Source organism: Argentina silus, assembly GCF_951799395.1.
Source record: "Argentina silus genome assembly, chromosome: 8".
NCBI classification, from domain to species: Eukaryota; Metazoa; Chordata; class Actinopteri; order Argentiniformes; family Argentinidae; genus Argentina; species Argentina silus.
Genome location: NC_139662.1, coordinates 7,215,919 through 7,231,592, shown reverse-complemented (window position 1 = coordinate 7,231,592; position 15,674 = coordinate 7,215,919). Strand labels below are relative to the sequence as shown.

Below are 15,674 nucleotides of genomic sequence, written 5' to 3'. Positions count from 1 at the left end.
TTTCATTTCTCTGAATACAATACTTGAGATGATGAGAGATGACAAACTAGTGAATACTAGTAAGAAACTATGAAGACAGTCATAGGAATGATTTATTTTTTATTGTAAGAGATTCACCTCCAGCAGAATCAGGAGTAGAACAAACTGAGATACGCCACCCTGTTCCTCTGCTTCTGGAACTCCTTGTCACAAAAGAGCTACACATCAGAGAGACAAAAATAGAACAGCATTAGATGTGATGCCTAGAACAGTTATGAGATATAGGCTATGACAAGGGCCTAGAGGTTTTTCATAGGTGACAGGGATAAGTAGCCTACATCTTGCAATGAGAGATGATGACAGTGAATAAAACAGGAAAGAAGACCATAGTTGTGCATTACTGATAAATAAACATACCTCCGTCCTCAGTGCTCTCCTCTCTAGCATGGGCAATTTTGTCCAGTCTGGGGAACCAAAGTTCATCGGCCAGGACACTTTCCGACTCCGAGTAGTATCATGAGCATATGCCCCTGGGCTACATCACACAAACTGCTGTCAGTCAATCCTTTTATCCTATTTTACTGTCTGTTTTGTTGCATTTGTTTGTTATTCTTTCAACCTTTTTATTGATGTATTTATCATGCAATTCAGAGGTCTCCGCTATGTGAATAAAATAAATTGAACTTTCATAATGAATGCTTCCCTATCATTGACAATTTGGAGAAAGTGAAGTGCCTCCATAGTCACCCTGGGTTTGAGTCAGCTGTAACAGGCTTGGTCCTGAACCGAAGTGTGGTTGAGCTGAAGGGCACTCTTCCAGGGGGGTAGACCTTGGACCACGTTTGGTCCTGTTGATACTTCTGTGGTGAAGGAGTGATTGTCTTGGTGGTGGAAAAACATTTAACAGAGAGTGTAAGAGACTGAACACTTAGCAGGGGTCACAATGTGTGCTTATGAATAAATAAAGTGATCAATTTGTACAGTATAAATAGATTGATCATTGATATGTCCATTGGCTTTTTGTACAGTTAAGTCTTAATGTTAATAACAATAACATTGTTATGATGCGGTACTAGATGTGGTACTAACATCACTGCAGGATAGCTTGCTCAGGGTCCAACAGGCTTTCTCCACTCTGAACCTCTTGCTAAACACCAACAAGACGAAAGTCATGTGGTTTGGTAAAAAGGGTTCCGTGTCCCCTCCGGCCTGGGTTATCACCACCAGCAACGGGGCTACCTTGGATATGGTCACTGAAGGACTCTGTCCTTCTCACAACATATCAGTAGGTACCAGTCGATGGTCAAGTCCAGACTTGGCTTCTTGTACAGAAATTGTTCCTCCTTCACTCCCTCTGCCAAACTAACACTAGTTCAAATGACCAACCTACCCATGTTTGACTATGGTGATGTCACATATAGGTTGGCATGCAAGGGTGCGCTCCAGAAAGTTGATGTTATTTACCACTCTGCTATCAGGTTTGCCACAATGCCCCTTTCAAAACACACCACTGCACTCTATACTCTTCTGTCAACTGGCCATCCTTACACACCTGTCAAGACATCCATTGGTGGTTCATGCTCATTTACAAAACCCTCCTTGGTCTGTCCCCTCCTTACCTGTTGTCTGTTGCAAACAACACCTGCTACTTTCAACACTCGTTCTGTGAACCATATCCTATTAAAAGTTCCTAAAAACAAAAACCACACTTGGTCTGTTGTCATTCCAGTTTGCTGCAGCAAGTGACTGGAATGAACTGCAAAAAAACACTGAAATTGGACAAATGTATCCCCAAATCAGCTTTCAAGGACTCTATTATGGACATTGCCACCGACACAGGTAATTGATTCCCATCCTAATATCTACCTAACAAACCCTCTTTTCATGAGTCTGTCCAGTCCATGTGATGTAGCCTGTATAAATAACTGTCTGTCTGTTACCTACTGCTGTCTATACATGTTTGTCTGGATCTGTTTGCGTGGATCTATGTTGTTGCCTTGCTATTCCTTTACTGCTGTTTTTTCCTGCCTGTTGCTTGCTTGCAGCTTGTGTCGCTACTGGATTCTGTGTTGTATTGCCTGCTGCTGTTTGTTTGCTAAATTGCCTATTATTTGTCATTGTTGTGTATGTACGTTTAACTTTAACATGTTCTATTTTCAGCTCTTACCCCCTTTTCCCTCAAGAGGTTTTTCTGCCTCTTGCCAGGCCCCCCATTATAAATAAGAAGTTGTTCTTAATGACTTGCCTGGTTAAATAAATAAAAACAATAAAAACAATTATTGGAACATTGTACTGTACCTGAGCAAAGGGTAAAAAGCGTACAGCGGTCCTTGCGGCAAGAGTGTATCCCTTCTTACTCTCGGGTTTCTTTAGAATATCATTAAAAATAGTACCGACCTGATGGGGAAAATTAGCAACATAGTAGATTATTGCTAGTGCGTTATAGCATATTGCATAACAGGTCACTGTGGGTGTAGTATGACAGCTCATAAGGATTGCTGGAGTTGAATAGTTACAGAGGTTTATGAAGTGTGTATGGACAGAAGGAGGGGTTTTGAAGGATAAGATTAAAACAACAACAACAGAAAACTCACTACATGATTGTCATAGCAGCCGGGGCCGCGGTGAGGGGATCCCTGAAGTGTCAGCTCATTGCCCAGGCGGTTAGGAGCACAGTGGGTCGGAAATAGTTTCCGCTCCTGGCAACTGCCAAAAGCCACACTCCGCAGAGGAGCTAGAAAATACCAACGAAAAAATGTCACATTTTAGCAAATTGTTACTTACAGGCAAATAGAAAGAAATTATTCGCAACGCACTGTAAATCCTGAACGAACCAGGACCGCTGACGTTTACCTGCATCCCGCACCGCCATGATTTCCTTGTTTTCAGTAACGATGGCAACGACGTTAGTGCGTTAAAAGTATGCCAATATTTGGGAGGAAACTTCAGGGTGCCATTATGTTTTGCTTAAGTCAGTGTAAGTCCATCTCCATCTGGTTGCTTCAGACTTTACATGAAAGTGAACTTCAGTAAATTGTACTTGATGTAATACATTAGAAACCTACTTTAATTATAATGTCATGAACAGGTCGACATTTCTCACTTGTTCCATTTATTCAATGTCATTGGCAATTGTACAACAAGGTTCACTATTGCAGCCAGTTCATTTGTAATAATGAGTCTTTGGAGTAGACAATCTTGTGGGAAAAACATGGCAAAATACCTGATAAATAAAACTAAAGCAAAAGGACATTTTCAGGGCAGGCACAGTGGTACAGTAGGCCAAACCTTCTCATCATTAATTACACACACTTCAAGCAGTTTTGCATAGCATTGGCAATATCATTGTCTAAAAATAAGTACAGAATTAATGTGATCCATTTCACTTCAAATGTGACAATTCATATAATTTACATTTCAACATAATTGCACTGAAGACAGAAATGTTTGTCTAGAACAAGTGAAACAAAACAACATTTCAATTCCATTTTCCCACAAGACGTTTTAAAAGGCAATATTCAGGACATTGTCATAAGCATGTCTGCAAACATAAACTCTACTTTATATACAGGTAATTATTTAATTATTAGTAGTCTTTACATTACACAGCTGAGGAACTTACAAACAATAGACCACAAAATCAGTCCTGAAACATGCTGCAAGTCATATTGGCACAAAGGGTTTCTCCCTGTCATGTACATTTGGACTGACTGCCCCTTTGATAGGCACGCATTGACATACACATCATTTAAAGGCACATGCGTCGGCAAATGTGTGGTCTGAAAGGAGATCTACATAAAAAAGTATGACTGTATATAACATTGTTTTTTCACACGCAGACAAAAGATGAAATGGAATGTACCTTTTCAAAGCAGAAGGGTCACAAATAGAGAAAAGATAGATATAGCTTCCAAGCACTGCCAAGCGGGAAAGGGACAAAGGACTAAAAATCAACTGACATAATTACATTTTCGGAAAAAAACTTATTATCATCGTGGAGAGCACATAAGTTAGAGGAGGGGGAGGAGGGTGTGTCTTAGCTCCATTACTCATGGTAGGCACTGAGAAGGTAGGCACTGTGATGGTTGGTTGGTTGGTGTGTATGTGTGTTACTCCGACTGGGGCACAGAGATGGAGGGGCCTTTAGGGTCATCAAAGCGGTCCATGGTGCGTACCTGCATGATCATATGCAGTCCATAGGTGAGGATCAGCAGCATTATCAGTGAAGTTATCAGGCCCATCCAGATCCCAGGGGTGAAGAAGCCTGCACAGTCATTGGCGTACGAGAAGTTTGTCCCGTTCACTATACCAAAGCCTTGGATCTATAAGAGAAAAAAACATTATGGCAATAATTTAGAGACATTACAGAGCATTTCTCCTCACTAGAGCACTCTTATGCTCTACGGATAGCTGTCAAGTTGCAGGGAAGATGGACAGGGGCATTTGTACAGTACCTGGAAGTCAATGAAGTTGAGTCTCCATAGGGAAATATTGGTAGTCGTGGTAGGAGCGCGGTTCACCAACAGTGGATAACGGAAGCTATTGACAGACTGGCAGTGGAAGGAGTAGTTTGTAGGAGCATAGATGCCACGACTGCCATTGAAGATGGCCGTTTCGTTATTGAATTGTAGCTCGACAGTGTCCAGGGTGAACCAATGTCTTCCAGACACAGGGTAGAACCGCTGACTCATGGCAAAGCTGGAGATTAAAATACTTTGTTGTGAGAGCTATGTCTATGACAAGTCAAATCTAGAATATACTGTAACAAGCCAAATCTAAGAAATATAAGACACAATTCACAGAGGGAATTAATCTTTCATGTGTAAATGTTAAGCTATAGTTTAATCAATCAATCAAACTTTATTTATATAGCATATTTCGTACATGAATGCAATTCAATGGGCTTCACAAAAAGATAAAAACTGTTAAAATATGAAGTAGTCTTAATAGTGGGCAGAAAATGTGTTTTCACTGACTGTCTTTGTTGGCGTATCACCATGACAAAAACTACATTTGTATATTTTCATAACACTTACGTGAGAACGAGGGTTGAGTAACCTGGAACCGAAGACCCATAATTCAGGACAAGCCTAAAAAACACAAGAGGGCAGTTACAATCCAATCCAAATCATTCAAAATTGCTGTGTAATAGTAATACCAATGTCAGGAGTGAACAAGTTGTCAAAACACACTTGGACATGCAATACTTTGACATGGTACTAATCCCAGGTATAAACATGCTAAAGTACATAGATGAGAAGAAAGTAGCATTTTAAAGCTCAATGCAGAGCAGGCGTCCGCATAGTCCGCACAGCTCATTGTGACATATTTATCGGCCCTGTCTAATTGGCTTATCAAGGTGCGGGTATATGTCCCAATGGGCGGCAGACTATCCTAGCTCCGCAGCTATGTTTTACACTTTACCGTGAGCTATTGGCAGTGCAGGTGGACTCATCTGTAGACACTATCGCAGAACTGTTGAAGGTCAGTGGGCCAAGGTCAAACCACGGTAACATGGAAAAGCTGATGTTGAGAGTCTGGGCCCAAAGCATGATGCAAGGATTGCCTTCGGAATTATTGAACATCAAAGGAGGTTTGACGGTTTCAGTCTCCAAAGATTCCTGCAGCAAGGAACGGCCCATAGACTGGCCAACCATGGACATCTCCTCAATCACCTGGGGAACATGAGAGAGAGAAGTACAGAAAATACACAAAAGTTTATTCCAAGTCTGATGAACAGACAGAAAACTACAAAGCTGAAAATGTATTGATTGGACTTATATTAATTGATTGGATTTACATAGCGCTTTTCTAGACACCCAAAGTGAAAATAAGAGCAAAGATACATGGTGATCAGAAACATGTTTGGCTGGCTGCTTGTTTTTTGTACAACTATTTTACCCGTGATGGCCTCAGTCCTGTGTAGATTGCAATGTAGGGCACATCCTGGGCTTTCATGACGCTAAGAACTTCACCAATGACCTCATCTGAGGAGAAAGAAAAACACTTACCACACTGTTGTGCAACTGAAATAAATGGTTATTGACATAAAACAAAAACAAAAATAAGACAAAACCTACCTACAATTATGACTGAATTTTAACAACAACAATATCAATATCATGAACGTACCATTGTTACTTAGGACATCCTTACAGGACATGTGAGACCTAAAACCAAATGAAAAAATAATGAAAATAATGTAATTAATTCCACCACACATCAAGTTACAATTGTAAACGATGGCAATAAAAACATCCCAACAATATCCAGCCACAAATAGCAAAATACAATATTTTAAAAACAATGGTGCATTACCCAGTAGGATAGGGCAGGTTGAAAACCAGCAGGTTGTTGTCAGATGGATTGAGGTGGACACTGGCCAGTGTGGCTGGGTCTACATGGAGTGGCAATACACCAAGCTTCTCCTGCAACAGAGCTGGGACTGCAATAGAGCCAGGCCATGACAACGCAGGCACAACTAACTGTGAGGAGGAGGAATGCAATGCAGCCTAAGAGAGAGAAGAAGAAGTCTAAATTAGTTCTCAACTTGATCCCATTATCATGTCTGGCTCATCTTTGAGGGATGGTTGATTATTTGTACACTTACAAAACATTTAAGTATCAAAAAACAAATGTAAGAACCATCCCTTTGAAATATTAGATTGGAGGTACCTTACCTCCAGGTTGGGGAAGGCACTATCTTGCTTGTTTCCAAACACCCCGCCATACATTGTGAAGTCATCCTTGCTCAACTAGGTAGAAAAAGCACATCAAAATATCAACACCCTTTCAACTAGACTCATTCTTTTTTTTGAGTGAAAAAAGTTGACAACATTCATTTGAAACAATGCAACACAATAAAACTAAAGACCCTCTTTTACTCAGCAATGAATCACTCATTGCTACAGCACATATTCAAGCTGCCAGTGTGCAGCAATGTGCCTGCCAATGTAATATGGGAAGTTGTAAAAGGGGAAGTCAGGCAGATGCTCATTGTCACACCAAAGTGAGAATACCAGAGCATCACGAGTGACTGGCTATGGCTGCCTGTACTACAGCTGGACAACATTTTCAACATTGACATGTCATTACTGACATTATATTCTTCACAATAAGTAGCCAAACTTCAATGTGTCTTTCAATTGGTTGAAACAGCTGTTTAGTACAAAATATGAAGCAGTGTTTATAAATATCAACAATATGATCATCTCAGGTCTTACCTTTTCCTGTAGGAACAGCAGTACATTGTGTGGGCCAGAACCCAGGGCAGAGTTTAGGTAGGAGACCAACTGGTCACTGGACATTACATGACCAGCTGATAGTGACGCCAGTGGTGGCAAAGTATACCTAAAACGTTTAAGAACACAATTATTTCTCAGTTCATTAGTAGGTAGTAGCACGTAGTCGATTTAAATCCATACTAGTTTCTTATGCCTAAATTAGAACACAAACTATTTCAATTTGAGCAGTGGTCCAGCAAGCTAATAGCCAAATAAATGACATGGGTCGCAAAATCATCAAATACTTGTAGTTGTAATTGTAGCATACGTAGCAAATCATCAGATTAGATAAGGTGGAGACTTGACATATTTAGCATTTGCTAACTCGCTAAACTACAGTACAAGTCATACCAGTTTAGTTGAAGAAAACTTCAAACCATAAACAACAATTCGTACCCGTTACTTGACCACAATACAAGTGGTACTTGACTGCTGCAGCTGCCAGTTGAGAATATTGTGAATAAAAGAGCAATAAAAGCCATTCTTGAACGCATTTCACCAGATGGTTCGGATCCTGCCATTTTCGCTTTTCCGCAAAGCCCAAGTCACGTGGGGCAAACCAGCTGACTGTCATGTGCGTCAAATGGTAAACACTTCCTCCTTTTCTTCCACGTCTGCCCTGCCCTGAAGAACATCATTTTATCCAAGGCAAAGCCAAATCGGCCCCTTTTGCAAACTGTTGGCCCAAAATCCACCTATCAAACAGGAAACAATTATTTAAGCAGTGTTAATCAAACCTTACGACGAAACTGAAACAACCAGCTGAGCCCCGTTAACTTATTGTCAATTATCTAGAGAAGCATCCATTATAATACTTAAAGAATAGTTAATAGTATATGGTCATTTTAAAGTAATCCATGGGGCTAATAGGCTATCAACCTGTGGTGCTCTCCTTGGTCCTGAAACTAGAACCTGATCCCCTTTACGGCGAGTCAAATTAAATGCTAAACCTGGCAGTTGTCCATGGTCCTGATCATGGGCAAGCTAGGGCTATTCCACCCTTTTTCGTTGCGGTCACAGAATAACCTAGATCGTCCAAGATATTAGGCTACCTCCATTACAGTTTATGATCAAGCCTGATATCGTGAAATACACAAGCATGTGAAAGCGTGCAACGTCTGTGCTATAGACCAAGGCTACTAAAATAGTCTAAAACCATGCAATAAAGTTAATAGGCCTGCGTTCCCATGAATGCACCAACATATGCAAGATGAGAACAAATCAGCTGATGTTACATACACGAGAGGATACACGATAAGTTTCACATTCAGCTTTCTCATCTAGCAACGTTGGCGGATGAATACCACTGCATCTGCAATTGCTGCACCTACCTCAATAAAGGATGGGGGAAAGAAGAAAGTAGAAATGAACATTAGACAATAGGCTTAGCTTCATAAATGTGTAAAAACGTATTGCAAAATCATACTGACGAATAAGCTTAATCAATGTTAAACTCGGCATGTGGTGGATGTAGGAATACACAATTTGTCACTGTTTCATTCCCTTGTGACTGAGGGTGCTGTGCGTGCAAAGGAGGGGATGTGCACTATTTTCCGACGCGAATGTATCAATACTGTTTCAGTGTGTTCCACGATTAGGGCCATCTTTGGTCGTCCTCGCCGGTGACAGTGTGGACCATATTCCACTTATCAATTTTTACTGATTCTTTTTAAATAAATAAAAACTCTAAAGGGCATCTAAGGAACATACACTTGTTCAAAGAAAGGGAGTTTATTTGCGTTCGCTCACTCACCGGTTTTCTTTCCTACCAATCCCTATATTTCACAAGGCAAAAGAGGGCGAGACAGGAGAGGCGGTGATACAACATGGATGAGGAATATGATGTGATCGTGTTGGGCACCGGACTCACAGTAAGTAATCGGGCTACATCTGCTCTCTCAGAGTTTTGCTTTGTATGGAAGAGTTACTTTCAAATGAATGACATTGGTAAGGCTATGTTCATTTTCGCAAACATCCAATCCCAATACCATCGATAGCCTCTCTCTTTGCATCCCATGGCTGACTTTAGAAAAATGTCATAATAAATGTATGGCCCTTTTATTCCTCACATATCCTAGAGTGCACCAAACTATTTATTGTACATTTACTTGTATTCGTGCTGTCAATGGATTGTCCATTTACAGTCGTTGTGCAGCATCCTATAGGCGTAACCCCTGTATGATGGTAGTGTTCGCTGAATAGGCCTCCATTCCAAACATTTGCGCAGGCCTGGGAACGGTTTTAAATGAATAGGTGATTCTCTCCGGTACTAATCTATAATGTTTCGTCGAGCCGTTACCACGCTATTGTTTTCGAGACAAAGATCAGGAAACGTGTACTTCACATTTTGTCAGGCACTCACAGCTCTCAAAATGTTGCCGTTCACTTGAAAAAAATCATTTGTCATGTGTGCAGCACTGTCTGTTACTGTTAATGTTGTCAAACGATATGGTATTAAAGGCCTCGTTTTAGTCTACGCTCTCACTTTTGATGAACTTTAATTTTGGGTGACACAAATATACTTTATTATTATGCTATTATTATCATTATTATGCTATAATAATAATAATAATAATAATATTCATATTCATATTAATAATAATTATTGTTATTATTATAGTCGTTAATAATAATAATAATAATTTATTATAGATGTCTGAGACGTATCGGCTCGCGCGTGCGCACACCGTGTCCTGTCCCTCCCTCCTGGATCCCCTCTTCCCTGCACCCCCTCCTGTTTCTCTCTCTCTCTCTCTCTCTCTCTCTCTCTCTCTCTCTCTCTCTCCCTCTCTCTCTCTCTCTCTCTCTCTCTCTCTCTCTATCAATTTCTCTCTCTTTCTTTCTCTCTCTTTTCACACAGATAACACTCCTTACTTTCTCTAATGTTAAATCAAATAAACTAATACTTAAAATATTTTTTCACAATGAATGTTGAGTTTTTGCCTTTGATTATGTTGCTTAGGAATGCATTCTGTCTGGGATCATGTCTGTGAATGGAAAGAAGGTGCTGCACATGGACAGAAACCCATACTATGGAGGGGAAAGCTCCTCCATCACCCCCTTGGAGGAGGTAAGACCAGGACTGTAGATCTGATGTGGACAAAAAAGTGTCATAATTTTATTTGTCAACAAATTCCCTTAGCTCCAGGTTTGGTTTACTGTTTTTGTTTTCATTTTATAAGACTAGTTTTTGTTTAGGCTATGTTTTCTCTCATTCACATACTATATTCTCTCCTCCACAGCTGTACAAGCGTTTTGACCTCCCAGATAGTCCTCCTGAGTCTATGGGGCGGGGAAGAGACTGGAACGTGGACCTCATCCCCAAGTTTCTCATGGCCAATGGTCAGTTTGGCTTGGGTTTACATTTCCATTGTTTGCATAGAAGAGAAATTGACCAACAGTCCGCACTAAGGGCTTCACTCACCGTATCCTGAAAAAAAATGCAGACCATTAAAATGTCATTAGGATAAGTATGAATTAGAATGTACACAAGGAAGCCTCAGCAAAGAAATACATTTGACCACTTTGACCCAAACATATGGTATTGATTAAATATGGCAAACATTTTAAGCAACTCAATGATGACCAGCTTTTATCTCTTGTCAACAAAATAAATACAGGTCAACTTGTGAAGATGCTGTTATACACAGAGGTGACACGATACCTGGACTTCAAAGTAGTGGAAGGTAGTTTTGTGTACAAGGGAGGAAAGATCTACAAGGTGCCGTCAACTGAGACTGAGGCACTCGCCTCAAGTAAGTTCAATTATAAACACTACACTCAGATGGTGTTGTGAGTTGTACCAACAGGATGAATTGATTGTGTTGATGTTGTATTGATAGTGATATATTTTTTGATCAATCTCAATTAAGATATATAGAAAAGTGCATTGATATTTAATGTTATTCCATCATGTGCAGTAGGCTATTGTATATGAGGCTGAGCCTTTGTCCTTTGTCTTATCCAGATCTGATGGGGATGTTTGAAAAGAGAAGGTTCCGGAAGTTCTTAGTGTTTGTGGCTAACTTTGATGAGAACGACCCCAAGACCTTTGAGGGCGTTGACCCTAAACTGACCACCATGAGGGATGTCTACAAGAAGTTTGACCTTGGCCAGGATGTCATTGACTTCACCGGCCACGCCCTGGCCCTCTACAGGACAGACGAGTAAGAGCAGCAGGCTCCATAGTCTGAAGTGGCTTCCTCTCCTTGTCTCCTTTCCTCATCAGTAATTAAGTTAAAACTGTGAGGCTGATGAAGGCATATAAAACAATAATTAAAGTAATAAACATTTTTGTAATGCCTGATGAAGAAGAGGAGGACACAAGGAGATGAAGATGATTGAAATGCAGCCGAGATCTTCTGCTTAGTCCTAACCGCCGAATCAAGAGGCAATCATAAAATACTCAATCACTCCTACTGGTCATGTTGTTCTCTCTCCCATTTTAGCTACCTTGATGTGCCCTGTTTGGAGACAATCAATCGCATCAAGCTGTACAGTGAATCCCTGGCACGATATGGGAAGAGCCCCTACCTGTACCCCCTTTATGGCCTGGGGGAGCTGCCTCAGGGGTTCGCTAGGTCTGTGCACGTACAGTATCTGTACCTTATTCAGCGTGATAGAGCTCTTCATTACTGTACAGAGGATATCATCATTGATAGTTTCTCTCTTACACCATATTAGGTTGAGTGCAATTTATGGAGGAACCTACATGCTCAACAAACCAGTGGAGGAGATAGTGATGGAGAACGGCCATGTGGTTGGAGTCAAGTCTGAGGGAGAGGTAAAATGACACTATGCATCTTTGACTATAAACTTAAGTTGACACTATTGATAAGGCATGAATACTTGTATGTACTGTATGTACATTTAGCATTAAGGCAAATATGTTAATAGATACAGATCATAAATAATAGACCAAAATCAAACAGATTGACATTGTTTCGTTTATCTATCTATCTGATTATCTGTCATTGATCTGTCTGGTCCTTCCTCTGGCAGGTGGCTCGATGCAAGCAGCTTATCTGTGACCCCAGCTACATCCAGGATCGCGTGCGTAAGGCAGGTCAGGTGATCCGTGTGATCTGCATTCTCAGCCACCCCATCAAGAACACCAACGACGCCAACTCCTGCCAGATCATCATCCCTCAGAACCAAGTCAACCGCAAGTCAGGTGAGTCCCAATTTGAGATGACTTCAATTTGTCATAGCTTTGTGATCAGTTTCTTCTTTACAAATAAGAGGACTGTACCTAGAGATATCATCAGACATATCTGTGCAGGTGAAGTTTGACTTCCCTAAACCAGTATGATTTCACTAATATGGCGTCAGGGTTATGTGCTTTAACTAAAACACAGAGACCCATACCAGGTACACGCTAAAGTATTTTATTTCCTTTGGCTTTACTTAAAAAGATCTGTGTTTGACACAATTGAGTTCATGTAGATATTCTCTTTAGCCATAAATTCACCCATGTTTCACTTTGCCGTTCTCTCTTACACACCCAGACATCTACGTGTGTATGATCTCCTACGCCCACAACGTGGCGGCCCAGGGGAAGTACATCGCCATCGTCAGCACCACGGTGGAGACCAGCGAGCCCGAGGCTGAGATAGAGCCTGCTCTGGAGCTGCTGGAGCCCATCGACCAGAAGTCAGTCCTCTTATGACTACATCTGTTCTCTTCACCTTTCACGTATCACTCCCATGCTCTTGTACTGTTTTGTCACTCTCAAAACAATATCGGCTGCTACTATTTGTACCGTAATAATTGGCAGTGATTTATTGGTTCTAATTGTGCAATTCTTTTTTTTTATCTGTAAAAAAAAATAAAAAAATGCAACCGTTAAATGAATAGCAACAAGGAGGTGACCTCTGACCTCTCTGTCTGCAGGTTTGTGGCCATCAGTGACCTTTACGAGCCCACAGACGACGGCACTGAGAGCCAGGTGAGTCACGACAGGTGTGAGTTTCTCCAGATGCTTTGTAACTCTAAAGATCATCTTTCATTCATAAACAACAAATGGATTTATGATGATCATAGTGCTACGGAGCTTGTGGGAAACTCACCCCCTAGTCTATATATTGCAACTACAAAGCTACAAGAATACCTGTATGTAGGAGAGGCATGTCTGAGAACCCCCCTGTGTGATTATTGCCTTACCCAGATCTTCGCCTCGTCGGCCTACGACGCCACCACTCACTTTGAGACCACCTGCAACGACATCAAGGACATCTACAAGCGCATGACTGGGAGCGACTTTGACTTTGAGAACATGAAGCGCAAACAGAATGATGTGTTTGGGGAGGATGAGCAATGAGGGGGGAGGGGCTACAGGGAGAGGGCGGGACAGAGAGAGGAGGAAAGAAGGTCAAATAAAAGTGCAGAACATAGTCTGGTAGAGGTCAGGGATAGAGTAAAAAGGGGTAAAGTGCTTAATCATTTGCAGATATGAAAAGGGCATAAGGGAGGAGGTGGGAGAGTGTAGGAGTGTAGGAAGAAGTCAGTGGATGTGTGTGTGGTTCTGCCTTCGTTTGTTCTCCTTTTTCTTATGTCCTTCCCTCTCCCCAAACAACCTCTGTGCTCAAACACATAAACACTCACACACACACACACACACGCTGTTCCAAGACTCACATTCCCTATCTCTATCACTGAAAAGCAGGGTTGATATGGTCTCTCATTCCATTATAGATCGTAAATGGTCGATCAACATGTCTAAAACTATTATCACTATTAGAGGTAGGCCTATTCATCGTTGTTGCAATTTCGAAGCCTTTCACTTTTCAAAATGTCTTCGACCTGTCCTCAGATCAACGGTTAGTAGAAGGTGAATGACATTGAGAGAAAAAGTATGCATACATTCAGAATGCTGATGAAAGGGAAACTGTAAAACCTGTAGAAGATCGATGGACAGTTTTGTCTAAAGACGGTTTGCCTCTGCTTTCATGAGTCACCTCTAATTGACATGCATGCATCTTTCACACACAGTAGTATTGTACATAGAAACATGATGACACTGCGATATGAAGGCTGGGCCATTCCATTCCACGCATCATTCCAGTCAACCCTGCTTTCACCTTCTTCTTACTTGGTCTTTTTCTCTGTGTTATTTCAATAGACTCTCCTCCTTTTTGGCAAATCTCTCTCGTTCAGGCAAAATGTTTGAAATCAAAAATTATATATCAATGGGCTGTTCTGTCAACTGATAGTGCTCACTTTGCAATGCTGTTGTGTTCCCTGTGCTAGCAGGCAAGCTAACCGGTGGCTAACTGTCCTCCCTTAACCGTTTCTTTGTTTCTCTGTTGTGTGATGTCAAAGTTGAATTTTGAAAGCTTACTTTGTTACATTTTAAATTATTAAGAGTTGTATTTCTAAATATTTTTGGTGCACCTTTCACTTGCTGAAGTTATGAAGTTTACTGAATTGAAATGGAAACCTGGTCTGATACTCTGTGTGGGCTTCATATGGTTAAATGTTTAAAAAGGGAATGTCAGAGAGAAAGAGAGAGAGAGAGAGAGAGACACACACACAGTGTGGGGTTGTCTGGAGGCTGGGTATGTTGCTAAGGTTATAAATCAACAAGTATCATAGAGGTTGTCATGGAATGAGAGATATTTCATCCGTAGTGAGATCACTTCATTTGTTTTTGCGATGTGATGAAGTTGCCAAGGTGATAAGAATGTATGTAAGGAGTGTTGTTGACTTAGAAAGTGTCACTTTTAAGTGAAGAAGGAAGACTGAACTCTCGGCTTGCAGTGAAAGCACCAGGTCATGTGTAGGTCTTTGAAACCCTTGTGTATGTCATTCAGAGAGAGTAAATTCCCTGGGGAATGAAACCATTTGAACACCTCATGTGTAACACTACAGTAGGTGGAGGAAATAGCTAACACTCCTAACATTTTAAAAACTTTGTAGCATAAAGGAAGTCCTGAGGCCACAATATAAAAGTGCCTCCCCGCAAGAATGAGAAGGTTTTTTTTGCCTTAATTTGTGGTCTCATCCAATAGTTTTGGGTTCCCTCAAAATTTGACTATTTATAACAAAGGGTAAGCTGCAGATCACCCTGTGCTAAGAGGGATATACATAGGTAGCTGTCAGTTGGTTGACATGTTGCAGTACATCTTCAGTCTTTTGTGACTACTAACTGTGAAAATGGTCTTTTCACTAACACTCAGAGAGTCTAGTAACTCTTGTTGTTCTGTCTTAATCTTCACCTTTCTGTTCTAGTTGTATCTCTACGTTTCCACACAGCAGGTGTAGAGATGGTTCTGCAGCTTGGTTAGTTACATATCAATGATGGTTAGATTTGATAAAATGCTACAACCTTTCCACTCAAACACTAAACATGTTGGATGTGTGAATTCCATTACCCTTACCCCACTACCACTTGTCCATGACTCTAATCTCAGT

At 40.9% G+C, this 15,674-nt stretch overlaps 3 protein-coding genes across 4 annotated transcripts; 1 reads left to right on the top strand and 2 right to left on the bottom strand.

Moving 5' to 3' along the window:
- Nucleotides 1-86: 86 nt before the first annotated feature.
- On the bottom strand, nt 87-2,881 carry LOC310807902 (ciliary microtubule-associated protein 3). 2 transcript variants are annotated; one of them, XM_083674554.1, is made up of 6 exons: nt 2,833-2,881; nt 2,574-2,713; nt 2,278-2,376; nt 727-860; nt 397-514; nt 87-197 (listed from the first exon to the last, which is right to left on the bottom strand). In XM_083674554.1, exons 1-6 carry the CDS (start codon nt 2,849-2,851, stop codon nt 129-131), a joined length of 579 nt encoding a protein of 192 aa, XP_083530680.1. In that variant the 5' UTR covers nt 2,852-2,881; the 3' UTR covers nt 87-128. The 2 variants fall into 2 exon arrangements, with proteins under 2 accessions (XP_083530680.1, XP_083530679.1); XM_083674553.1 differs by having other exon boundaries at nt 120-514.
- A 189-nt stretch (nt 2,882-3,070) lies between these two features.
- On the bottom strand, nt 3,071-7,788 carry atp6ap1b (ATPase H+ transporting accessory protein 1b). The gene is made up of 10 exons (XM_083676082.1): nt 7,659-7,788; nt 7,203-7,329; nt 6,660-6,734; nt 6,298-6,491; nt 6,112-6,149; nt 5,881-5,966; nt 5,404-5,654; nt 5,016-5,069; nt 4,434-4,677; nt 3,071-4,301 (listed from the first exon to the last, which is right to left on the bottom strand). Exons 1-10 carry the CDS (start codon nt 7,781-7,783, stop codon nt 4,089-4,091), a joined length of 1,407 nt encoding a protein of 468 aa, XP_083532208.1. The 5' UTR covers nt 7,784-7,788; the 3' UTR covers nt 3,071-4,088.
- Nucleotides 7,789-8,886: 1,098 nt separating this feature from the next.
- gdi1 (GDP dissociation inhibitor 1) lies at nt 8,887-13,769 on the top strand. The gene is made up of 11 exons (XM_083675386.1): nt 8,887-9,133; nt 10,225-10,332; nt 10,505-10,604; nt 10,883-11,017; nt 11,230-11,428; nt 11,711-11,842; nt 11,946-12,045; nt 12,264-12,435; nt 12,770-12,914; nt 13,155-13,209; nt 13,429-13,769. Exons 1-11 carry the CDS (start codon nt 9,089-9,091, stop codon nt 13,579-13,581), a joined length of 1,344 nt encoding a protein of 447 aa, XP_083531512.1. The 5' UTR covers nt 8,887-9,088; the 3' UTR covers nt 13,582-13,769.
- Nucleotides 13,770-15,674: the final 1,905 nt, after the last annotated feature.

Coding starts and splice junctions, on each gene's coding strand:
- LOC310807902 (XM_083674553.1), bottom strand. Junction 861..2,277: donor GCTTTTTACCCTTTGCTCAG/GTACAGTACAAT, acceptor TCCACCACCAAG/ACAATCACTCCTTCACCACA. Junction 515..726: donor ACAGCTGACTCAAACCCAGG/GTGACTATGGAG, acceptor TGTGTGATGTAG/CCCAGGGGCATATGCTCATG.
- atp6ap1b (XM_083676082.1), bottom strand. CDS start 7,783: ATGGCAGGATCCGAACCATCTGGTGAAATGCGTTCAAGAATGGCTTTT. Junction 6,492..6,659: donor GTGCCTTCCCCAACCTGGAG/GTAAGGTACCTC, acceptor TCTCTCTCTTAG/GCTGCATTGCATTCCTCCTC. Junction 5,070..5,403: donor TGCACTGCCAATAGCTCACG/GTAAAGTGTAAA, acceptor TGTGTTTTTTAG/GCTTGTCCTGAATTATGGGT.
- gdi1 (XM_083675386.1), top strand. CDS start 9,089: ATGGATGAGGAATATGATGTGATCGTGTTGGGCACCGGACTCACA. Junction 12,046..12,263: donor GAGTCAAGTCTGAGGGAGAG/GTAAAATGACAC, acceptor TTCCTCTGGCAG/GTGGCTCGATGCAAGCAGCT. Junction 13,210..13,428: donor ACGACGGCACTGAGAGCCAG/GTGAGTCACGAC, acceptor TGCCTTACCCAG/ATCTTCGCCTCGTCGGCCTA.